The following is a 26,371-nucleotide window of genomic DNA, read 5'->3' on the forward strand; positions in this document are numbered from 1 at the left end:
AATCCATCTCCAGTCCTGTCCCAGGCGACACTTCTCAGTGGTTCCCAACTGCCATGCTTTCTTCTGGCAGTCAAGCATCTTCTGTTAGATTCCTCCAAAAAAGTGTTCTCTTGGGATAGAAAATATTCAAGTTGGTCCGACTCGGCCAATTCTGTTTTTTTTGGGGGGGAGATCCGGGGGGGGGGGGCTCAAATACCAGTTCTCTCCAGTTGCTTTGCCTGTGTTCCATCAGGGGTTCAGTGGGCAGAGTTTCTCGATAGAGTTGGGGCCTCTTTTTCTCCAACTCTCTCACTCTTTAATCTTTTTAATAAAGGAATTTTATTTGAATGATTCTAAACTCTTTCCTCTCCTCAACCTCTATATGCCTAATTGTTGCCATACAAATCCTTCATTTTGTAAACGAGGCAGTCATAGTCTAAGGAGAAATCTTAGTCTAAAGAGAATAAGCAAGTTCTTATAGATGCTATAGCGAGTGATTGGAACGCTATCTCATGTCAAATCAAATTAACACAAAGTGTGTAAGGGTAAGTTTATGAGGACATGGGGGTATGCAAATGCTAAACCTAATTCAGTCTGAGTTAGGGAAGGCGAACCTAAGAAAGTGATGCTTAAGGTGAGCAGAAAGCAAACTAGTCCCGGACAATCCCGGGCAAACATCTCAGTCTGGTGGAGCAGTGTGCTTGCAGGATGGAGGAGCTCAACTGTGGCGTGGTGGAAACAAAGGGAAACTCTGCCCCTAGAGGCCCTGTAGGGGTTTGGGAGATGGGAGAAGAGATGAGGGAAGGTGTAAAGAGAAAAGAGAGCACATGAGACTTAGGGGGGAATGTCCACAGGTGTCCTGGAAGACAGATGAGGCAGAGAAGACCAGGAAGGAGACAGAGCCGGAAATGCCAGGGCGTGGTGGTGAAGGTTCAGGAAGGGGGGGTTTGGAGAGGAAAACAAAGAAGACAACCCAAACCCACCGCCATATCAAGTGCCGCCCCATAGTGACCCTATAGGACAGGGTAGAGCTGTCCGTGTGAGTTCCTGAGACGGTCACTCTTTCCAGGAGCAGAGCCCCCATCTTTCTACCCTAGAGGGGCTGCTGGTTTTGAACTACTGACCTTACCTGCCACTACCCTGTCCAGCCCAGAACCCCTACGCCACCAGGCTCCTTTGGAGAGGAAAGTGGTTCATAATATCACACCCAGAGCACTGAAGCAAGACCAGACATTGGACTAGAACGGGTCCGTGATGTTCCAAAATTGACGTGTGAGGAGAAGGGTTTGGGAACAGGAAGATTGCCAGGCGCTAAGGAGAGCGTCAGGTGGTGTAGAGCTAAAACGCTCCGCTGCTCAACGAAAGGTCAGCAGTTCAAACCCACATGCCACCCCGAGGGAGAGGGCTGACAATCTGCTTCTTGACGGAGTTGCCGTCTTAGAAACACTATGGGACAATTCCACTCCTCCTTGGGGATTGTTATGAGTCGGACTTGACTTGGCGGCGATGAGTTTAAGGAGGGAGAGGGAGGTCGGTCGGCAATGGAAGCTCTCATTCTAGAATTTTGATGGCAAGGGAAACCTGGAGGTGTTTAAAGGGTGTTGTCTGAGAAAACGCAGAGATTTAGTCAACGTTTTTTCTCCCTCCACGTGGTGTGTGTGCCTATCTAGCTGTAGGTCATTTAGTAATATCTTTTCTCATTCTATGATACTTTATTATTTTACCACGAAAGCCTACATTTCCCAAAGTTTTATCCATAACTCGAACCAGAAAGCCAAACTTACTGCACGGAGTCTATGCTGACTCGTGGCCGCCCACTAGAGGATATCAGTGTAGCTATTCATCATCCACTGTGGTGTTGATAAGTTTGCCTGTGGGACTGGGAGGGAAGGTGCAGTGGGAAAGACTGGTTGATCTTAAGTAATAAAATCCAGCTATGCGTATTCCTTCAAAAACAAACAAACAAGCAAACAAAAAAAAAATCCCCATCCTCTCTATTTTTAGTAAGGTCCGTGCTGGACCAGACAGAATCACCTTTGAGTCTAAGAGTGCTGTCGCAAGTCCCCTAATTGTCGTTTCCAGGGTATATACGGGAGCGTGAGGACTTTGTAAAATCTTTCCGGTGCTTCTGCTGGGAGGCAGGGTTTAGAACGAACGCTGTCTTAGTGTCTCCGTGCTTCATCCGCCAAATATCTCCCGCCGTCCTTGATCCTCAATATGCTCACCTTCTGATTCATGTTCATTTTTCTCGACGGGGAGGTCCTGAGGTGAGGATCTCATCAACCACGTCCAGCGTGTGCACAGCCGCCTGATGTAGGTACTGAGAAATTGATAACCTCAACTTCCTCTACATGTCTGCTGTGCGGTAACCACGCTTGCCCCTTTTCTTCTCTCTCAGAGGAAGTATCCGTCTTGTAAAAAGGGGACCTCTATTTCCCCCCTCGCCTCCTCCCTGTGCCCCTGGGATCCAGCTTTGCTACCTGTTCTTCAGTCTGAGAACTTCTAGCTCCCACTTGTTCCATCTGCGGACACGCTGTGATTCCCCTCATCCTCCAACGTCCTTTCTCTGCTCGGAGCTCTAGACGCTGTCGCATTGCTTCCAAGTATCAAGTTCTTTCCAGGTCAAAAGTCTAGGACATGAGGCATACCATTGACTTGTCCTCTGCTGCTGGGTCCTTTTGGTTTGGATTTTGCTCATGTCTCTGAAGTACGACTACTCTGTCTTGATGAACACATTTTGCACTATGTGTTGGTAACTGCTTAAAGGCAGGTAGGGTTAATGGAGATTAAGTCCAGTAATATGACTTTTATTTTTTATATAAATCATTTTATTGGGGCTCATACAACTCTTATCACAATCCATACAAACATCAATTGAGTAAAGCACCCTTATACATTCATTGCCCTCATCATTTTCAAAATTCGCCTTCCACTTGGGTTCCTGGAATCAGCTCATTTCCCTTTTTCCCTCCCCCTCCCTCCCTCCTCCCCACTCCCTCATGAACCCTTAATAATTTATAAATTATTACTCTATCCTATCTTACACTGCCCGGCATCTCCCTTCACCCACTTTCCTGTTGCCCAGCCCCCAGAGAGGAGGTTGCATGTAGATCCCCGGGGTCGGTTCCCCCTTTCTACACCCCCTTCCCTCCTAGTGTTGCCACTCTCACTGTTGCTTATCTATACTAGGAGCTCTGGTGGTGTATGGATTACATGTTGGGCTGTGATTCCCAAGGTCAGCAGTTCAAAGTCACTAGCCACTCTGTGGAAGAAAGATGGGTGGCTCCAGTAAACAGAAATGACGCATAGGGGGCAGTTCTACCTTGTCTTCTAGGGGTGGGGGGGGGCCTTAAGAGTTGGCATGGACTTCATGGCAGTGAGTTTGGTTTTCCTTCATGATTCCACTGCCTTGAAACTAGAATTAAGTTCCTTATTTACCATGATTCTGTCTGCTTTCCAGATTGTATTCATCCATTGAATTCATTATTGAATCTTTGTGTTTTGGAGCTTGCTTCTTTCTGAATTTCTTCTACTACCTTACTTTCAACTTTTTATCTGAATAAACCATCTGGGTGTTTTACTTTCATCATTTTGTTGTATCTGAAGGTACAGTTATAATTAACTAGCAATGCTCCCATCAAAAGACCCTTTGTCAACCTATTCATATTTTGTGTGTTTCTATTAGAATTTCTTCCTTTTTATTGGTGTATCTATTTTATGTTTGTTTTTAAAAGTAAATTAGTCTTTTGCTTATCATAAATGTGAATATTCAGTAGATAGCTTTTTAAGCATAACTTGGCGCATATTTTTTGGCAGAAGTTTGGATTTCTTTATATAATTAAATTTCTTAATATTTTCCTTTTGAGGATGTACACTGTGTATCAAGTTTAGAAATGTGTTCCTCACTTGAGGTGATTAACTGTTCTGGTTAGCTTAGAAATGTCCTTGGTTTTGCATGGAAAATTCTTGCCCTAGGAAACTCTTTTAGCTTCTGTCTCAGAAAATGAGACATTATCTACTGCTTCGATGAAAGAAAACAATTGCCCATATCTTTTTCCAGTAGCTTTATTTTTCATATTTAAATTCTCGATCTAATTTATATTTATTAGTGTGAAGAGTGAGATGAGAGTCAAGTTTTTATTTTATTTTTCCCCCATTGGCTAACAAGTTTTTCCAATACCATCCTTCCATGGTTTAATTTACTATAGCAATTTTAATGACCCAACACTGTTGTGCACTAAATTGTCCTACATATTGATTATAGCAACTGATGTTCAGAGTGTAATCCATGCAAAATTATGATTATAATAAGTAGAAGAGTAAAAATAATAGTTAATTTTTATAGTATAATTTTGGTACTTTTTCTATGCCAAAACCATGGTTCCAACTGAATACTTTGTTTGCCATTTTTTCTATTATTTAAAATGTAACCCCATCTAATTCATAAAGAAAAATTTTAAAAAGATATAGGTAGTTTAGTTTTATAAATTAAGGAACAAGAAGGTGAAACATGCTGTTAACAGGATAGGAAAATAATATAATGCCAGGAACAATATTCTCAAATGATATTATAGTTGAGTAATACAGGTATTTTTTATTCCAACATTTCAGATGTTTATAAAATAGCCCACTTCACATTTTGGAAAAAAAATAGGTGAAGAATCGGCAGATATGATGTAAATAAGAAATTTGATAGCTGGTATTTCAGTTCCTTCTGTCTTTTGGAAGCAAGGATTCTCGCAATTGAAACAATGAACTATGAGGCTGTAGGAAGGAGAAACTTAAAGATTTAGATCATGCTGTATTCCACATCATTAAAAGCAGGGCTCCTCAAGCTTTTTAAACAGGGGCCAGTTCACTGTCCCTCAGTCCGTTGGAGGGCCAGACTATAGTTTAAAAATAACCTATGAACAAATTTCTATGCACACTGCACATATCTTATTTTGAAGTAAAAAAAATGGGACAAAAACATCTGGCGGGCCGGGTAAATGTCCTTGGTGGGTTGCATGTGGCCTGCGGGCCGTAGTTTGAGGGTAACCATTTATTTTCCCTTTTTCTTCTACGTACATAGGAAAACACACTCAATCAAGAAAACCAGATCCTAACTTCATCACTGGAGACCAGAAAAACAGTGAGAGCCGAGGCTCTTTTGTTGCCCCTCATGCACGTGTCCCCTGCACATAAAATAACTTTTATTTAGAATGCTCTTTTCGCCTTCTTCGCCCATTCTCTGCCTTTATTGATCGAGTCTTGCATTCTTGCTGACTAACAAATCGCCACAAAACTTAACAAAATGGTAAGATGCACAACATTCACAAATACTTGTCTTTCCATGCTGATCCAAGTGTGAGTGAGTGAGAGAGAGCACACCAGAACGGAAGCAGGGACATTGCATTACTTCTGCCTGGTCTCCTCATCGGAAATGAGCTACCAAGTCCCACCCCCAAGGGCAGAGGATTTTTACAAAGGCATGAGCCTGGAGGCTGACTCACTGGGGCTGCTCAGAGGCTGCTTTCCACAGAGCTTGTGCTCATTTGTTGTTATTGTACATAGGTACTCTATAATTGCTAGCCTACTTATCATGGGGCTTGCAATTTAATAGGGACAGGAGACATTAAGCAAATAAACAAGTATTATATAAAATTACAATGTCCCGAGAAGCATACCCAGTACTGAAATCTATGGTGGTGGTGGTGGCTGCCTGAGGCAGTGTCGACTCATAGAGACTCTTGGCTCAACAGCGTGAAACACTTCTGTGTCCTGCACCAGAATTATTTGCTTGATGTTCATTTTCCTTACTAACTTGCGATCTCCATGATGAGCAGTTATTGATACCTCTGTATTATAACTGGATAAACGAATATGGGTATGGCTTCTATCCTCTTTCCCAGCCTTTTGCTTGAATACAGTTAATAAGTGGTCGCTCTGGGGCCAAAGAGATAAAATTCGCTGGTGAGAGACTTGAACATTAACCTAGAAGGTAGCAAGAAGCGTTCTTTACTTCCAATATGTATCACAAAATTAATACATTGCTCTGCTGGTAGCTTTACTTGAAAATTGATTGCTGTTTAGAGAGATCAGATTTGGGGCATCGGGTAAGAAACTGGCCAGGGTTTCAATTGTACCACACTTGTAGTGCTAGTGCCTCTCTGTGATGTTGACTTTCATTCTATATCAAAATTAAAATTGATAGTTAGGTTCCTTAGCCCCAGTTGACAATGTCTATAAGCTTTCTAGCTTCTGCTAGTCCCGAGAAGACCCTGAAAACTACCACATTCAAGGCAGAACAAGAACTAACACACTTGGATGATTTTCCTCTTACTTTCAGGACCTCTGGAAAAGGAGGCAATTGAATTCTACCACGTCTTTACTGAGTCCATTCATAACTATAAAAGCTGTTGGTATACATGTTTTTATGTCTAACCTACATCTGCAACATGCAATTTCATAAAATGCAGTACAAACAGTTGCTAGCTAAAAGCTTTTACACTTTCTTGAGGCAGGAGATTCCTAGCAAAGGTTTCTGTAGTGCCTTGACTTTTCTGATTATACAATTCGACAAAAGTCTTGTGCTTGGCAGAGCTAAACAATGTTTACTATTTACTATCTGGGCTTTGTGTCTCATTTACAAAATTGTATTTGATTCCAGGGAAATTTTAATCTTTAACTCTACTTAAATTCTAACTGGACTTAGTCCCTTATCTTGTAATGTGCTCTGACTTAGGAAGGACTAATTCTTTGCTTATTAAAGAATAATTGTTCATGTTTCCCAAGGAGAACCATGGATTATACATACTTATTTCATCAACTAAAAAGATTTTGGAAAGAATAAACAGGAAAAAGTAAAAAGCGCTTCCTCTTGTATTTTCTGGCTATGGTTTCATCTGTACTGGTTAGACTCTACGTTTCCTCTAATCTGGAGAGACTAGAAGGTTGAGCCTCACTTCCCTTAAGTAAAATATCAGGATATTTTTACAGATTTTCATTGGTATTGGTGTGTGCTCTTTCCCCTTTTTAAAAACTAGTAAATTACATAAATAACAATGAAGGGGATAAATTATGGAAACCATGAAAAATCCACTGCAATTGAGTTGATTCGTATACGACTGGATATAAGAACTGCTCCAAAGTGTGTCTGAGGCCGTGCAGCTTCCAGAAGCAGAATGCCTCATCTTTTCCTGTGAAGTGGCAGGTGGTTTCGAACTGCTGGCCTTTCACTTTGCAGCCCAATTTTGAACCCATGCTCACCAGTGCCGCAAATCCTGTAGAGAACAGTAAATACAAAAACCAAAAGAAACCCATTCCATGCTATTCTCTTTTGCTGCTGTACAGTCATTTTATAATAGGAATATTTTATAGTTTACTGTTTTGCTTCAAATGAAAAGTTCTTTCCACTTAAAATTGTGTTTGTAGACTCCTTACTTATATCCTCCAAACAGATTTGACAATCAATAAAAGGGCAGGATATCTTTAACCTTTTTGTTCCCTATCCCTATACATAGGAACAGTAAAATTGAGCTACTATATTATAGGATATGGATATACCCTGTTCTATACACTTACAAAACAGTGTAGCATTACGCACACTCTTTTGGGAGCAGGAGTTACTGAATCAGGAGTTTCTGTTGGGAAATACCTCTGTGTGAGTTTTGCAGTCTTTAGCAGAACATGACAAGTCAACATGACAAGTCACAACCAACAATAACTGGCTAGCGTCACGGGAAAACAGCTGGCTCCTTGCCAGAGCCCATCACCATCACTGAAAATGTCTTTCTGGAGATGGGCTTGCTCAGCCCTGCCTGCATCAGGTCTGTTTGTGTGCGTGGTGTCTTCTTGCTCGGGCATCTGACAGTGATGATTGGGCAGGAAATTCTGGTGCTCAAAGTTGAGTAAGAGTTTTCAATAAGTAGTAAAATCCCCAAACAATCTTATTTCTACTGATGATTTTACTGGTTAGTAGAGTTTTCTGTAGTATGGAAGTTTTGCTTGTATGTAGTTTTATGTTTATTTGACTTTCATATTTGTTTGTAGCGATGCATGCTTTAGTGTCATGGGTGTTAAAACCTGATGTTCTGGGGAAACGAGGTTTAATTGCCCTCTTTACCTTCATGGAGCTCTGGTGCGCTACCCTGACTCAGAAACCCCGAGGAGCAGGTTTGCCGTCCTATACGCTTGTCGGACGGTTTGTGCCGGCGGAGCGCGGGTGTTGCTGTGACATTAAAAGCAATGTCACTGGTATGCCAAATTCCAGCAGGGCCACTCAAAGGGAACAGGTTTCAGCAGAGCTTCCAGGTGGAAACCCACTAAGAGAACTGAGATGTACTTCAAACTCACCGATAGCAGATTTAAGGAACTGACATATTGCGTTGGACTTAAGGCTAAACTGCCCGAGTGTGAGAAGAAGCAGGTGAAATTGGAAGTCAGTGGACTATTGTTCCATACGTCTTCCTTTGATGGGGCCCAATGAATGGCGACCCTAGACTACCACCTATTGACTATCTTAATGGTCTCCTTGCTTTCTTATGACATGTCTTGGGCTGGTAGTATGGTTCTGCCTTGGTTAATGAGTGTTTTGGAAAGTTTTGCACTGTCACCAAGCCCCATCATGTGTGTAAATGCTATCCAGATACAAGGGTTTAATTTGTACAAGTCAACAATTCATGTATTGTAATCTGAAAAGCCAGCCTCTACTTGTACAATTTCCTTTTCTCAACAGTGTTTTAAATTTTCTGCCACTGGCTAAATCAATGACACTATTAATAGAATTATCTTAGGCCTCCGGGAGATGATTTATGATGTTTTCTATTGTAAAATGATAGTGATGTCTTGAAAGTGAACCAGATACATAGATAAACCATAGATCTATGAATGGATTGGGGACTCACACTTAATTATAGCCCTAATCTAAGTAAGAAAAACCATTCTTGCTTCCTCACCCCCGCCACCATGACCCCAGTAATACCTTTCACTTTGGACTAGACCAGAGCATGTACACAGGTGTAGATAAGAGATAAGAGCTCATAACACATGCGACACAAGAGCAGGAATGGGATGAGAGATGCTAGATGGGAAGTGTGAAGGTGGGGAGGAGGGAAAGAGGGGGAAACCGATCACAATGATTGACACACAACCACACACACACACACACACACACACACACACTCACACACACACACACCTTCCAGGCGAAATAACAGCGGAAACCATGGAGGAAGTGGTCAGCATGAGATCTGAAAATAGTAATAATAATTTATAATCTATCAAGTGGTCACGAGGGCGGGAGGTGGTGAAGAAGGGGGGAAAAACAAGGAACTGATACCAAGGGCTCAATAGAAAGTCACTGTCTAGAAAAGAATGATGGCAACATATGTACAAATATGCCAGATACCATTGATGTATGGATTGTAATCAGCATTGTAAGAGCCATCAATAAAATGATAAAAAAGAAAAATTAGTTCTTATTGTATCACTCTACTCAATATTCACCCTCATGAAGAAATCACTAAGATATGAATGCTACAGCAGAGTATGCTGAAGAAACCAGATGGTGCCCAGCTATATTGGGTCTTAAATACTTATCTTAGCAGCATGTAAGTGAAGTGCCAACTAAATCCACCAGCCTATATAATCCAAAGATTGTAAATAATAAAATTCGGATCCAAAAGAGGGAATGGTATCCGAGCTTAAACACTCAATTTTCAGAAGGACAGTGGAAGCACAAAATCCACTTATGGGGTACCCGCTTTAATTAAGCCTCTGGCTAATCCCCTTGAACCACAGTGCAGGGATGCCAATAGCCTTGCTTTAAGACCGAGAGCATTGGAAAGTCAAGTGTTGTATACATAGTTGGATTAAAATGTAATAAATTATAATTTGATCTTCTTCTTGATTCATTTTACATTTTCAGTTACTATTTTCTGATTTCTTTTGATTGAGGATTTTTGCTTTGTCTAGACATTGTTGTTGTTTTTTGCTTCCTGTTGGTGGTTTGTATAACTTTCTGCATATGAAGCCCAAGATAGGTAAATCTAAAGACAGGAACTGGATTAATAATTACCGAGGGCCATGGCAGGGGAGATTTGGAGGTAAATGGGGAGCTACCCATGTGTATGGGGAGAAAATGTCCTGGAATACTGTAGTGATGATGGCACAACTCTTCTTAAATTGATTAAATGATTGGGTTGCTACATAAACTCGTGTGTAAGCCGAGTTTTTCTGCACATTTTTCTGCAGTTTTTGAGGTAAAATTAGGTACCATAGCTGTTATTCGGGTCGGCTTATACTTGAGTACATATGGTATACGATTAATGAAAACTATCTAAATAAATAAAGTGGAATGCATAAAGATCAATGTCCTAAGCATTAGTGAGCTGAAAGGGACTGGTGTTGGCCATTTCAAAGCAGACAGTTGGTATGGCTTACTATGCCAGGAATGACAAAGTCAAAAGGAATCGTGTCACATTAATCATTAAAAAGGACATTTCAAGATTTATCCTCAACTTTAATGCTGTCTGTCATAATATCTATCTACATACAACCATTATTCAAATTTATGCACCAACTGTTAAAGCTAGTAATGAAGAAATTGAACAATTATATCAAAATCTTGAGGCCAAAATTGACCAAACGTGCAACCAAGGTGCCTTAATAATTGCTGGGCATTGGAATGCAACAGTTGGAAATAAAGAGGAAGAAGAACTAGTTGGAAACGGTGGCCTTGATGATAGACCTGAAGCTGGAGATCACACGATAACCGATTTTAGGACCATTGACTTCATTGAAAATACATATTTTCAAGAACACAAAAGGCGACTGTACACGTGACTTCTCCAGATGGAATACACAGAAATCAAAACGAGTACATCTGTGGAAAGAGAGAATGTCGCTGTCGCTAGTTGCTACCAAGTCAGTTCCCACGCATAGCGACCCTCTGTAGAACAGATCCTGTGTCATCTTCACAATGGTTTTCATGTTTGAGTCCATGAATGCTGCCACTGTGTCAATCCTTCTTGTCAACCGTCTTACTCTTTTTTGATGCCAGCATGGTGTTGTTCTCCTGGGACTGGTGTCGCCTAACAACACGACTTAAGTACTTGAGAATCGTCTTGCCATCCTTACCTCTAATGTTCCTTCTGGCTGTACTTCTACCAAGACAGATTTGTTTGTTCTTTCAATATTTTTTTTTCCAGCAACATAACTCAAATGCGTGGATTTGTCTTCGGATATCCTTATTCAACACCCAACTCTTACATGAGGCAATTGGCAATACCATCGCTTGGGTCATGTACACCTTAGTCCTCAAATAACATCTTTGCTTTTCAATAATCTGAAGAAGTCTTGTGTAGCATATTTACACAATGCAATGTCTTTGAATCTCTTGACTGCTTCCATGAGCAATGATTGTGGATCCATGCAAGACTGGATCCTTGACAGCTTCAATTTTTCCTCTGTTTATCCTGATGTTACATACTGGTCCTTTGTGAGAATTTTTATTTTCTTTATATTGAGTTGTAATCCTCACTGAAGGCTGCAATCTTTGATCTTCATTAGCAAGTGTTTCAAGTCTTCCTCACTTCCAGCAAGCAAGGTTGTGCAATTTGCATATTGCACGTTTTATATTTGAGACTTCCTCCAATCATGATGCCACATTCTTCTTCATATAATCCCGTCTATCAGATTATTTGCTCAGCATAATTACACCTTAGATTGGTCAGCATATAGATTGAATAAGGATGGTGAGAGAATACAACCCTGACCTATACCTTTCCTGATTTTTAACCATGCACTAGTGCCTTGCTCTGTTCGTACACCTGCCTTTGATCCATGGACAGGTTCATCATGGGCGCAGTGAAGTGTTTGGGTTCATCATGGGCGCAGTGACGTGTTTGGGCATTTCCATTCCTTTCAAGGTTATTTGTAGCTTTTATGATCCATACTGTCAAATGTCAATAAAACCCAAGCAAATATCTTTCTGGTGTTCTCTATTCTGAGCCAACATCCATCTGATATCAGCAATGATACCTCTTGTTTCATGTCCTCTTCTAGATCTGGCCTGACTCTCTGGCAGCATCCTGTCAATTTACTGCTGCAACTGTTGTTGGATGATCTTCAGTTAAATTTTACTCCCATGTAGTATCAATGAAATTGTTCTGTAATCTGAGTGTTCTGTTGGCCACATTCCTTTGGAATGGGTACAAATACGGATCTCTTCCAGCCAGTTGGTTAAGTAGCTAACTTCCAAATTTCCTGGTATAGATGAGTGAGTGATTTCAGTGCTTCACCAGCATGCTGAAAATGTCAATTCGTATTCCATCAGATAGTTCAGTTTCTTGGATTCATTTTTTTAGTATACAGATTAAATATGAATGATGAAAGGATATAACACACATTTTCCTTGATTTTAAGTCATATAATTAGCCCTTTGTTCTATAGCACGACTTCCTCTTGGTCTATGTCCAGGTTTTGCATGAGCATTTTAGTCCATGTATCAGACTGTTTTGAATCTGGTGGCTTTGTAAAAGGTATTGTGAGGGCTCCTTTTGCATATATACTCTCTTTTTATGTCAAGAATATAATGATTTTGTATATATTCCCTTTTCTATGTTAGGAATTTTTCCTTATATTCATATTTTGTTGAATGTTTTATCAGAAACAGATGTTGGCTTTTGTCAACTATAATTCTGCAACACTATACATGGTCTTTGTTTTATTTGTGATGAATTATATCCTAGTTTTCTAATGTTGAATCATCCTTGCACAACAGGTGTGAATTCCACGTGATCATGATCTACTACTATTATTACTTTGTATATTGCTGGATTCTACTCACAACGGTTTTGTTGAGAATTTTTGCCGCTAAGTTGATGAGGGATATTGGTCTATACTTTTTTTTTTTAAACACTGTCTCTAACTTTTTGGTATCAGAGTAATGGCCACTTCATAAAACAAGTGAAATAATTTTCCATCAGTTTTTTATACTCTAGATCAGTTTGAGTAGATTTGGCATCAGCTCTCTGAATGTTTGGTGGAATTCATCAGTGAAGATCTCTGGAGACATATTTTGTTGCTGCTGCTGTTGAGATTGAAAAAAATCATCATTTTCCTCCTTTGTTACTGGTCTTTTCAGGGTTTCCACTTGAGTCCCTCTTAGTGCTGGTAAATATTGTTTTTCTAGAGAGTTGGCAATTTCTTCTACGTTTTCAAATTTGTGGGGGTACAGTTCTTCATGGTATTCTCCCCTTTATTTCCATTTGTTCTATTGTAACATTATTCGTTTCATTTCTTATTTATTTGTTTGCTCTACTCTTACTTTCTTTTTTTCAGATTTGCCAGTGGTTTGTCCATTTGTTAATCCTTCCAAATCACTAACTTCTTGTCCTGTTGATTCTTGCTACTATTTGTCTGTTTCATTTATTCATGTGCTGATCTTTATTCTTTCTTTTCTTCTTTTGTTTTCCCCTTTATAACTGTTTGAGATGTTGGGTGGAGGTGTTGATTTTGGTTCTTCTTCTTCTTTTTAAATGAGTGTCTATTTCTATAAAGTGCCTACGGAGCACTGCGTTTGCTATGTCCCATAGGTTTCGATATGCTGTATTTTTATTCTTGTTTGATTTGAGATTTAAAATTTTTTCTTATTTCCCTTTCTTTTGTTACACCCAGTAGTTTGTAAGCAGAATGTGATTCCTTTTCCATGTATTTGGTTCTTACTCCACTCCACTGATCTTCCTATTGCTGATTTTTGATTTTCTATCACTGTGATTTGAGAAGATTCTTTGTACTATCTTGATGCTTTAAATTGTATTGAGGCTTGCTCTGTGGGCTAACAAATAGTCTGTTATAAGAGAATGTCCCATGTGTACTGGGAAAGAATGTATATTGTGCTGTAGAGTGCAATGATTTGTATGTAGCTAAGAAGTCAGTTTGGTTGGTTGTGCAGTTTGGTTCCTCTATGTCTTTGTGTAGTTTCTAATTTTTGTGTCAACAGAAAGTGGTGTATTACTAGCTCCTGCTATTATCCTTCAATACTATAAGAGTTTGATTAATTTATTTTGTACACATAACTGTTTATGGAAGTAGAAGGCCCAGTCTTGCTGCTGCAGAGCTGCTGGGGGTTTGGAATTGCTGAGATGCAGATCACAGCCCAACGTGTAACCACTGCACCCCAGATATACTTATGGTTAGGCCCTCTTGTTGAAGTGGCACTTTAACATTACATAATGAATTTTTTGGTGTGACTTATGTTAAATTTTGCCTTAAAATCTGTTTTATTAGAAATTAGTATTTCCACTCCTGTTCTCTTTTGATTGTTATTAAAGCAAAGATATTTATTTTTATGGGAATCCATCTCATCCCCCATTCTTTTATTTTTATTCTATTTTTCGTCTTTGTGCCTAAAGTGTTTCTTTTAGATTTATTTATGGGTCCTGTTTTCTTATTCATTCTGCTGTTCTGGTTCTTCACAGGTTCATTTGACTAAATTACATCCAGGACAATTATTCATAGTATGAATTTATTGTCATAATTTTGCTGTCTTTTCTTGTGGTATTGCTGGTTTCTTTCTTCTGCATAATTTTCTCTGATGAGTTAATTTTGTTCATGGGGTTTCCTGTCGTTTTCTTCGTCGGGGTTTAGTGTTTATTTAGTTTAAAAATTATTTTAATATTTTTCATGTTACTGAAAGTTTATTCATTTTCTTGGCTGTTATCTTATAATTTACTAATTTCTGTCAAAATTTATATTTGTCTTGACTTATATTTAATTTTGTTTTCATCTGAAAGTTTTGTATCTACATTATTCTTTTTATTTATTTTGGGATCATCTTTTGAACAATTTGAGATCCTTAGTTCCCTACTTTTAGTCTTACAGGCTGTCTTCCCTTTGGGTACTATATGTATGGGTTGACTTATATGTGGTGTTGTCAAGTAGTTAATTTCAGGTTTTTATATAATGTGGTTCTCTCTCCAGATAACTTCCATTACTATTTCTTGTAAGATTGGTCTGGTTTTCACAAGTTCCTTTAAATTCTGTTTATCTGGAAATAGCCTCGTTTCATAATCATAGCTAAGGGGTATGTGGTTTTTGTTTGGCAATATTTTTCCTTCAGAATTTTTTATTGTCACTCCCATTGCCTTCTTACTTATATGATTTCTACTGAGAAATCAGAGCTTAAGGCTATTGGTTTCTGTTTGTAGATAACAATTGTATCGGTATATTATTCACAAACCTTATAATTCAATAGTTCCATCATATTAAGAAGAAGCATACACAATAAGTTTCAGATAATTTTCTTCATTTTTGTACTCATTGTTATTAGCTTACTATTTTCCTCTAATCACCCCTGCCACACCCTCAAAGAAGCATTAATCCAGTTACTGTTTGTAGATTTACCTATCCTGAATTTCATATACAGAAAACATTATCAAGTAAACAAACAAAAACTAACAAGAATAACAAAGTACAGCATAAAAACTTCAATGGAAAAGAAAGCAGACAATACAAAACACTAGAGCAAATTTAAATGCGTCATAATGGTGATCAAATGATAGGGTGCTATTTTAATCTAACAGCATCTGTAACAAGCCAATGCAAGACCATTTACTGTCAATCTGTCATTCCTGGCATACCAAAGCACATGGTTAGCTGATTTAAAATGGCCCATACCAGTTCATTTCTATGCATTAAAGCCTAAGATATTTATTTTTATGTGTTCCATCTCATTTTTTGACAACTTTCCATTTTCTTAGATCCACATTTTGTACATTCTGATAATTAATGGTCATTTGTAGCTACCTTTCTCATTTTGAGGTATGCCTCATCATCAATGGATGTCCCCAAAGCTCTCCTCCACTCATGTCATTAATGTCAATTGTATGTTGAGGAGGCAGCTCTTCTCATCTTATTCTGAGTACCTCCAACATGAGCTGCTCATCTTCTGGATGTATGTCAGGCAATATTCTGGTGCTACTCATGCAATCTTCTGTGGCTAATCTCTCAAGGTCTGCAGTTGACACCATTCGTCACTAAACAGGAGAAAGATGGGACTTTCTACTCCCAGAGGCAGTTACAGATTCGGGAACTCACGGGAACAGTTCTGCCCTGTGCTATAGAGTCACTATGAATCAGCATTGACTTGATGGCAATGAGAAATAGCCTGTTCTGTCCTTCTAGTTTTGTCTTAGTCTGAAACATGTCCGTGATGGGTGACGGTGCTGGTAATTGAAATATCAATAGCATTGCTTCCAACATCACAGCAACACACACGACTGGCTGTCCCGTGTAAGTTAACTAGGTAATAGTAACATGCATTGCATGTTGCCTTTTCTTTCACCCAAAGTAATACCATCCTGCATTATGAGTAATCAGTGAGACACATTAGTCTATGGATGGATACAATGGCAGATAGGCAAGATGTACAGATATGGGTAGGGGAATAGGCCAAGTATATATAGGCTTGGCAGAGAATAGGAAGTCATAAACTTTCTTAGGCATAACCAAAAACTTGAGTGAATCAGTTGCTGGGCCTGGCTGCTCAGGACCAGAGTCAGGTGAAATCACAAGGTCACCAGGTATGACATAATCTTCAATGACAGTATTCTACATCTTCCTTTGGTGAGAAGCAAATAGAATCATAAAAGATTGTAAATGGACCTCTCAGGAGTAATTCTTACTCTGTTCCTCTCTGGAGCAGGGGAAAAGGTTTCAGAAAACAAAAAAAAATATGGAAATAATTAGTCCCAAAGACAATGTGAACTTCCTTATGGATGTTGAGACTAGAAAAACCACTCTGAAAGGAATCATAATGGATGATCCTGAACAGAATGGGAGGTAAAGATCATAAAAAAGATCAGTGTTACTTGTCTAATAGGGGCTGGTGGAACCCTTGAGACATTGTCCTTGCTTACCCTTTGATTGTGGAACTGAATCCACACCCATGTTTTTACAGTTACTTAAATTGCACATTGGGGTTTAAAAGGCGTGGGGGAAATGAGAAGCTCAAATAGAAAGAAAATGTTTTAAGAATGATGAGGGCAACAAATGTACAAATGTGCTTGACACAATGGATGGCTGTATGGAATAAAATGATTAAATAAAAACAAACCTAGAGAGGTATACACTCTGTCTGACAACCAACCATACGAAATGTAAAGCATGACATTTGTCCAGGGAGAAAGCACAGAAGGCAGGAAGGCACAGGAAGAAAGATGGCAACAGTAAACCTAGGGAAGAATGATGTTACATTGAAGGAGATGCAATCCACATCACCAAACAAAGCGTGTAGGAATTCTTGAATGGAAAACCAATTTGCTCTGAAAACTTTTACTCCAATCACAGCAGAAAGTATTTTAAAAGCATAAATAATAGTTTAAATAGAGATAAACTTATTAGGACGCAAAACCTCTCTGAGAAACATGCCTGAGATACAACTTGCTGTTCAATTCAAGCCTTTTCTAAGGCTTGGCCGTGTACTGAAAAATTGTTATCGATGACTGTTCAGTTACTAGAAATAGAGGGGATTCAATTAGGGAAACGTGAAAAGAGTTTCTGCAGCATTTTGAAAAGAAATTAGTAAGTAAGACATGCTCATTTTATATGACTATTTCAGTGTGCAAGCAAGTGTTGAAAGTTGAATTATGACTGGAACGCAAGTCTGGCTAGGGAAATAAGATAAATATTTTAAAATTTTGAAGAAACCTTGCTATTAGATGAAAACACTGTCTGATTGTTATCTCCTCCCTCCTCCCACCTTTTCCTGTTCTTTTTCACTGCCTTCAAGTCAATTCTCGCTCACGTGACCCAATAGACTGGGTAGAACTTCCTCTTAAGGGAAAGCCTTGCTTTCTCCCACCAGCACCTGTGGAGTTGAACTGCTGATCTCACCACCTTGAAATGTACTACATCACTGAGGGTCCTTGTTTGACATCTCTAGAATCTTCCAGTTTTTAAACTGTAGAAGAATGAGAACCATGCTTGGTAATATAAGTCTTTCTCAAGCTGTTAGGTAGTTTCTCTTAATACAGGGATCGGCAAACTATGGCCATAGACCATATATGGCCCACCTACTTTATTTGCCTTGCCCATCAGCTAAAAATGTTTTTTAAAAATATATATTCACTTAATTGAAAAAAATAAAACCTAAGTACAGTATTTAGTTGCACACGAAAACCATATGAAATCAAGGTTCAGTGTCCTAAAAGTTTTATTGATGAAAAATAAAAAAGAAAGCTAGGGAAGAATGGAGCTCCCAGTAGGTATCATCTGACAACTAAGGAGGCTCAGGTGGGTAGAGCACTCTGTCCTGTTCGGTGTGAACTACCAGGTGAGAAAGTGCTCAGAAGCTGGGCCCTAGTACGTGACAGCATTCTCTTCTGGGTGCCCTCTACTAGTCTGGGTGGTGGCAAAGTCCTGGGCAAGGAAAACCCATGATCAGGTTCCTGCCCCCCTTGAAAGGAGCCCTGTTGGCATCTTGGGTAAGCATTGAACTGCTAGCCTCCAGGTCACCAACATAAATCCCCAGTTGCTCCATGGGAGAAAGGAAACTCCATTGTGCTTGGTAAAGTAGGAAGTCAGGGAAAAAGAGGAAGACCCTCACTGAGATGGATTGACCCAGTGGCTTCAGCATTACAATGTAACAACAATTATGAGGATGATGCAGGACTGGGCAAAGTTGCCTTTTGTTGTTAGTGTTGCTATGAGTTGGAACCAACTTGACAGAACCTAACAATAATAACAGTGAAAGGTCACTATGATTCACAATCAACTCGATGGCAGTGGATTTCATTGGTTGTTCTCATTGAAACATGCTACTTACAAAAAATAGCTATGCTGTGTGGGCCAGTTGACAATTCAATGCCCTTTATGTTTCCTTGTTTGCTGTCTTAGTTCCGTTTCTTCTTCTACTCAGTATTTGCCCTACTCATTTATCCTTTTATTTGAAGCATGAGATTCCAGGATTATCATCTGTATCTGTTTAATTTGAATTTTAGCATCATTGTTGCTGAGGTTCTGGGTTCCTTGTCTGCTTAGTCACGATAATGCTGGAAGTTTCCAATCCCAAAATTAGTCAGAGAGTCTTCTAATGTTCCCAGGTGGGTTGGGTGCCCCCCACCGACCCAAACAACTTTAATCAGGAGGTGGCATCTGAGGAAAGGACTGTAATGGACCCTGCTCAGGTGCAGTGCCCAAACCGGAGCAACTCACTGCATTTGGGGATGGACACTGGGACAGGAGAACCTCATTGAAAATGGCTGATAAATGAGGGAAATCCATAAATCTCACAAATGGAAAATCATTGATTACTGGCTTATATACATGATTATAAATATCAACATGTGCTTTTTTTCTCTCCAATGAAGACATGTTTTCTGATTTTTGTCTTACAAACATTTTTGTAATTTCTGGTTTTCCATTGTGCTGAAAAAGCTGGACGGAGAAACAGTTGCTCCCATTCCATTTCAGTTCATCAAACTGGCTTCATTTACTCTTCTGTAGGTTCACTGAATCCTTCATTGGTGGATGGGAATCAGACGGTGCAGGACAGTACAAGCCCTCCTACTCAAGGTAACATCTTCCTTAGCTAGAGGTCAGCAGGTGATGACCTGGAATGGGGACCAGCCTTGTCCCTCATAGAAAATTTCATGACCAGAGTGTGGCAGTATGAGGGACCTGGAATAACAGCCTCTAACGGGGCTCCAAACCAGTCATATTTTTATTTACTTATAAATCTGTGTCAACGAGGTAGCGCTCTCTGCTAGGGGGACACATCGCATAGATTTACTTGTCTCTCACATCTGAGCTAAAATCCCACGTGTTCCTCTATCTGGTTCTGTGACCTTATTTGGCAGTGAGATTTGATGTCTTGGTCTCTAAAGAAGAGGCAGGTAGCATCAAGAGAAGAGCTGTAGGTATAAAATGCTGTGTTGAAAGAAACAAGCTTCATCCCTATAAACTTTTTGCCTCACTCCATACAGTTGGTCCTGCTCAGGCAAAAGCAAGGAGATCACGGATTCTGTTACAGATGAGCCGTGACACGTACTTGCCTGAACTACTCATGGCTCAGCAAACCCTTGTCAGTCCAGGCCTCCATTCTGCCAGTTGACGAGGCAGTGTGAGGTTCTGACAGTAAGTTGCAGGCCTGAGTTTTCACCTTAAATGTAGGCAAAGCAGGCCGGCCTTTACAGTCAACTCTGATCACTGAATTGGGCAGATGGTGACAAAATCTGTGAGCTAAGTTCACAGCTGAACTCTTCCGGAGTCTCTGTGTGACTGGGTAAGAAGGGAAACTCACCCAAAGGTTTTGTTTGGCAATAGCTGCCTAGACGGGAAAATACATTTTGCAGAAATCGTCTTTAAGTAATACACTGCTGGCTTTTCTTTGTTGAATATTTATCCTCTGTACTGTAAGCAGATATTTCTGGGCACCTCTTACTATGAAACATGATCATTTTTTCATTTTTAGGGGATGATCCAAATAATTATATTACCTATTTTAATATCAATTCTTTTAATATCAAAAGGTTTCACTGATTTTCTGGTTCTCTGAATTCAAATTGTACTTACAAAGGTATTTCCAGCTGATTCAATTTCACTGCTCATCCTAGTTATGATTCATGAAATACCACATACTTGGCATTTTACGTGTATATGTGTCTGACTTCCAATGTCAGTAATTGATATTTAGTTCTGATGTTACTATTTTTTTCTTTGCATTCAAATTTAGGAGCCAGAAACCACATTGTTAATTAATCCATTTTATTTTCTGATGAGAATGAGTACGATGATACACCTAATATTCTGTGACCCAAAGATTAAATTTAAAACTTTTCCTTGCCACTTACTATTCTGTTTTCTAATTTTGTCTCTAATATAGATATCAAAACCCTAGAATTAATTTCAAAAGATTTCCCCCCAAAATATATATTGTTTTGATCTTTATATTACATTTGACATATTACATACAGTTTATGAATGTTTAATTTGTTATTTAGGTATAAGTTTGCCACCCTAATGACAATTTGGTATGCTGTTAAAATGAATACATTTAACACATGGACTCTATGTCAAACTTTAAAATCAAATCACCCTCCTTCTGTGTGTGTGTGTGTGTGTGTGTGTGTGTGTGTGCATGCAGTGAATATATCACTGTCGGTGCTGGTGAACACAAAGGCGGAGCTCTCCTGCCCTGCTCTCCCAGTGACCCCTGGCTACCTCTCAACTTGGAAGATACTCCTCAGAGACAACACTTCCTGCTACAGAGCCTACAGGAGGGATGGAAATGAGACCAAGGAAACCAACTGCACTGTCAAGGGAATCAGCTGGGTCTCCAGCCCTGAGCAGCCCCTGGCACTTCACATCGATCCAGTCACCATCATGCACGATGGGTCGTACACGTGTGAAATCGCAGCTTCTGGTGGGAACTTCCACCGTCACTATGACCTCCGAGTGCTAGGTAAGACCATCACCCACCGTGGCATGTCAGACAGCCAGGGCCGGGACTGCACCTCGTGTCTCTCTAAGTTCCATCTGTCGCTTCTGTGCCGACTGAAGTCTGTTTGCCCTTCGTCTCTGCAGTGCCCCCCGAGGTGAGCCTGGTCAGAACTGAGCCCGGAACTGCGCTGTGCCAGGCCCTTTCAGGGAAGCCGGCTGCACAGATCTCCTGGACCCCGGAGGGGAACTGTGACACCGAGAAAGTCACTCGGGGCAACGGGACAGTGTCTGTCCGGAGTAGCTGTCGCTGGAAGGACAGCAACGTGTCTACCGTGATCTGCTCTGTGTCCCACGTGACTGGGAACAGGAATCTGTCTCTAGAACTACAACTAGGTTAGTAATGTGTTTCGAGGAGCCCTGCTGGTGTAGTGGTTGGACCTGGGGCTCTGGTCTGCAGGGTCAGCAGCTCAAAACCACCACCAGCAGCTCCGTGGGGACAGACTGGGTTTCAACTCCCATCAACAGCTATAGGCTCACTCAGGGCATCAACTCAGGGCATCACTCTGAGCCAGCATTGAGTGTGTGGCAGTGAGTTTATTTTTTTTAAGGTTAATGTTGTTTTGTATCTGATTTTCCATTCATTTGTCCCAGTGGGAAATTATACACCGGTAGTCTGTTCCCCAATTCTCCCCCACCTTCCACTTACCCCTATGGTATTGCCACTCCCATTGCTATTCTTGAGGGGTTTATCTGTCTCGGATTCCGTGCTTCGAGAGCTCTTATGTGTACCTCTGTACCTGCTCGGGTCTAGCTGGATTTTGTAAGGTAGAACTAGGGTCGTGATAGTGGGGTGGGTGGCTGGGGGGGGGAGCATTAAAGATCTAGAGGAATGCTGTGTGTTCCCTCGGTGGTGCGCTGCACCCTGGCTGGCTGTCTTGTTTTTTCCTTGTGACCCTTTTGTGAGGGAATGTCCAATTATCTACAGACGGGCTTTAGGTCTCCTCTCCAACCCCCCTCCCCCAATCATTTGCATTGCTCTTTTTGTTTGGTGGAACTTTTAAAAAATTGTAATTTCTAGTGCAACTGAAGGTCTTGTTGACGAGGCTGTTTCGATTCTGCAGAGCACCTCACTCCCATCTCGTTGTGGAGGGCGAAGGCTGATATCAATGCGATCAAAGAGCAGAAGGGTCTCACTGCGCACGTCTCAGGCTTGCCTGTCATGCCTCTCCTCACCTGGCCCCTTACCTCACCTATCCGTTATATCTGGAACCTTGAGTCTTGTCTGTCCAGTTCATCTTCTCTAGGCTAGATGTCCTTTTTTCAGTTGACTGCCCAGGGCAGGGCAAGTTACTTGGCAGCCGATCTGCTCTCTCTCCAGTCTTTCCCCAAGCGCCCACTCTTAGTGCCACGCCTCCCTGCTCACATCCCCTTCCACATCATGAATGTTTTCTCCTCTAACGGTTCCTGGAGTTCTGTGAACCCTAAAAAATTAACTCATTCCACTCTGCCACTGTTTGCCATCGTTCTCTTCCATTTTTTGCTAAAGACAAGTTGAAAGCTCTCCTCAGCTCTTGTCTTCACCACCACGCTCGTCTGTATAAAGACCTCTTTTCAGGTCTTTATATGTTTGCTTCCATGTTCTCTCTTGCTAATTTGCTGTTTTCATTTCAAGAAGATGTACAAAACGCCGTCTATGTATTTGATCCGGCATTTCAGTATCTATTCTTAAAGTAAATAATTCTGAGATATTGACAAGAACTTCGCAGTGATTACTGAGAAGATAAATTGTTCCCTAGTTATATGAAACTCAGAGGGATTGGGATTATCCTATGAAGTCATACATAGAGAATGTGGGGATGGAAAGGACAGTGGCCTCGTGCAGAGATCTCACTGCGGCATCCCTGCAAGGAACATCTTCAGTCTCTGCAATTTCTGAGAGACGAGACCTCCTTTGCTTGCAGAGTGCATTTCAAAGCCATGTTAGTTAGCTGGCAGATGAAATACTAAGACATCTTATATTTAAAAACCTTATAAAAAACTGCCAAAGGAAGGTGGAGAGATGGGGCACCAGCCTGCTGCGCACCCCCCCCCCCACACACACACATTTGACCTCCGTCTGTTGCTCCCAGCCATGTTTACTGAACACAAGGAGTACAGTTTCAAACAGGTGGCTCTTTTGTTGGCTAGTCCTCTGGTCAGCTTGAAATTTCTTACCATAAAGACCATTACCAGCAGTTACTACACATGTTGAATGTGCTGGCAGGCCTTTGTTTTAGTGCCAGTGCCCTGGTTGTGGGGTGATCTCTGAATTAGGATTATTTTTCCAGCGATCTTTCTTGTACTAAAGAGCCCTGGGGCACAGTGGGTTATGTATGTTGTGATGCTGACCGCAAGCTTGGCAGTTCAGACCCAGCTGGCACATCACTGGAGAAAGAGGGGGCTTTCTGCTCCTGTAAAGATTATAGGACGCCCACAGGGGCAGTTCTAACCTGTCCTGTAGGCTTGTTAGGAGTCAAAATAATCTCCATGGCAGTCAGGTTTTTCCTTTTGGATCCTCCATTGATTTTTAAATGCTGACGGTGAGAAACACATTGTTACCACCGTCACCAAGACAAAGAGCCAACCCCATTGCCATAAGGATGGTTTTGACTCAGCAATTGTACAGGAGGGAGCAGAACTGCCCCATAGAGTTCCCAAGGTTGTAAATCTGTAGGGAAGGAGATGTTGCGTCTTTCCCTCATAGAACAGCTAATGAGTTCAAAACCACCTACCTTTCGGTGAATAGTCTAGCATGTTCCTGAACAATCGCATCCCAAGGGCTGCTTTAGAACTAGAAGGAGGCTTCAAGAAGTTTGTGGAAAAGTTCCATTACCTTTTAATCCTAATTTTTCACGAACGTTTTGAAACTCCCTGGATAATACAGAGAGCTAATTTCAAGTCTCTCCCTCAGGGATAAACTATTCACCAGCCCTTAACTTTACAAGTGACCGTTCCTGATGTAAACTGATGTCTTTTGGAGAACTCTGGGTCCGAACTGATCAAACAATTTCATTTTAGCAATCACAAATGCTAATGGTGCAGAGGTATTTAAAATAAGATTACCAAAATGAATTTCATGTATGATGAGACATTCTTAAACCATGTGTTTTTGTTTCCGTATTTACAGGTGAAAACGCTAAAGACGTCTACAATATTCTATATATCAGTCTTCCTATCTTTACTATTTTTGTCATCACCACTTTATCTATGTGCATTTTCAAAACCACCGCCTGCAGGTATTGAATGATGCTTTTTTTCTTCTTAACTTTATTGATGCCAGAAAAGAATCAGGAATATGGAATGATCAACTGGTTACCATTTAAATGTTAACTCCATTTCTCTTATAATCAAGAAGTATCTCAAACCTGCCAGAGTTGACTTACTTTGAATTCAGAGAGACTTTATAGGTTACTCAGATGTGCAACATGATAAACTAGGCTATATCAGGCAGGATCTTGGGAGCAATGGAATCAGTTCAATTGCTATTTGAGAAAGAATTAGAGCAAATCTTTCAAGTAGTAAAGAGAAGGGGTCACATATACTCTATTGAGCATATTGAGCTTGAATTAAATATTCTATTACATCAATTAAAAATAAGCAATCATTTCAATTCCTTTTCTAAAATCTGGAACTGTCTTGTTTGGGGCCATATGTATTTAACTATAATCAGCATTTTGTCGTTTCTGATCATTTGTTACTAATTTATTATGACTTCCACCAAAATGAGTCGCGCATATCAACAGTATACTATTTCCCCTATTTCCATCTAAAAAAGATGTCTTACTCGTACCTATGTTTATTTTTGTTTTTCAGAAAATATAGATCAACACAAGCAAAAAGGACTCAAGATTGTGAGGGGGTAAGACAAAAAGGAGTATTTGCAAACTATTAATATTAAGCTACACGGCTTGGAAACCTACTCACATAATTTGCAGTTTACATCACTATTAATGTTTTAGTTGAAAAGTAAAAATTCAGGTTTTGTAATGCCAACCATCAGGTATCGTGGTCCTTGCGTTAGTTAACTACCAAGCTGTTTTGCACCAGGGCAAACTCTGCACTTTGAGTTCATGAATTACATCTTACAAAACACACCAGGTTTGCTTTATCATCTCTAATTCCTGACTTCCCCTTTTCCTCAGTGAGACTCCACCATTTCCTACTATCTGGTCTTTAAATGTGTTCTTTAATCATCTAACGATCAGCTCATGGAATCTTTCAACTCTCCCTTTGGAAATAGCTCTCCTATCAACTCATCCTCATTCCTACTTTCACACGATGTTGTTCTTTTATTGCTGATACTGCAGTGATCAATTTTATGAAACAGCTTAATAGAATCTTGCTTTTCTCTTCTCATAGGCCCAGAGACACAAATATATGCATATTACTGTATTCTAAAGCTGTAGCCCCCTGTTTGAAAAACACGGGTCATTTTTACCAATTGATTTTGACTTTGAACTCATTCTTAGGACGAAATGCAGCCCTATGCCAGCTACATGGAGAAGGGCAATCCTTTGTATGATTCTACAGACAAAGTGAAGATGTCACGTGTGCTGCAAAAGGAAGTTGTGAGGATGGATTTCCATGCCTCATGAGTTATTGGGATCGAGCGTGAAGACAGATGAATCCGGATACAGTATAATTATGGCATTAATTTTCCAATTATTCTAGAACTGATGTCCACTTTTGAAATGAGAGGTTTTCACAGGTTCTAGAAGACAAAGATACTTGAATGACTGTCCATTAATGTCCTTGAGCAATTGGAACTTTAGAATTGTAGCTGCTACTAGATGATGATGGTATTTTTGAAAAGAAAGCACATACTCATGTTAAAATATTGAAATTATACAGTCAATAAGGAAAACCTTTTCACCAAGAAGCCACCAACCTGTGCATAATATATATTAGACTATGGAAAAGAAGAGAAATC

General features: G+C 40.2%; 1 protein-coding gene across 1 annotated transcript; it reads left to right on the plus strand.

Moving 5' to 3' along the window:
• Nucleotides 1-8,012: 8,012 nt before the first annotated feature.
• CD200R1 (CD200 receptor 1) lies at nt 8,013-26,134 on the plus strand. The gene is made up of 6 exons (XM_075542950.1): nt 8,013-8,214; nt 19,468-19,536; nt 21,107-21,424; nt 21,547-21,795; nt 24,460-24,485; nt 25,911-26,134. The coding sequence occupies exons 1-6, from the start codon at nt 8,013-8,015 to the stop codon at nt 26,034-26,036; spliced, it is 990 nt and encodes a 329-aa protein (XP_075399065.1). The 3' UTR covers nt 26,037-26,134.
• Nucleotides 26,135-26,371: the final 237 nt, after the last annotated feature.

This window comes from Tenrec ecaudatus, chromosome 2, assembly GCF_050624435.1.
Source record: "Tenrec ecaudatus isolate mTenEca1 chromosome 2, mTenEca1.hap1, whole genome shotgun sequence".
Taxonomy (NCBI): Eukaryota; Metazoa; Chordata; class Mammalia; order Afrosoricida; family Tenrecidae; genus Tenrec; species Tenrec ecaudatus.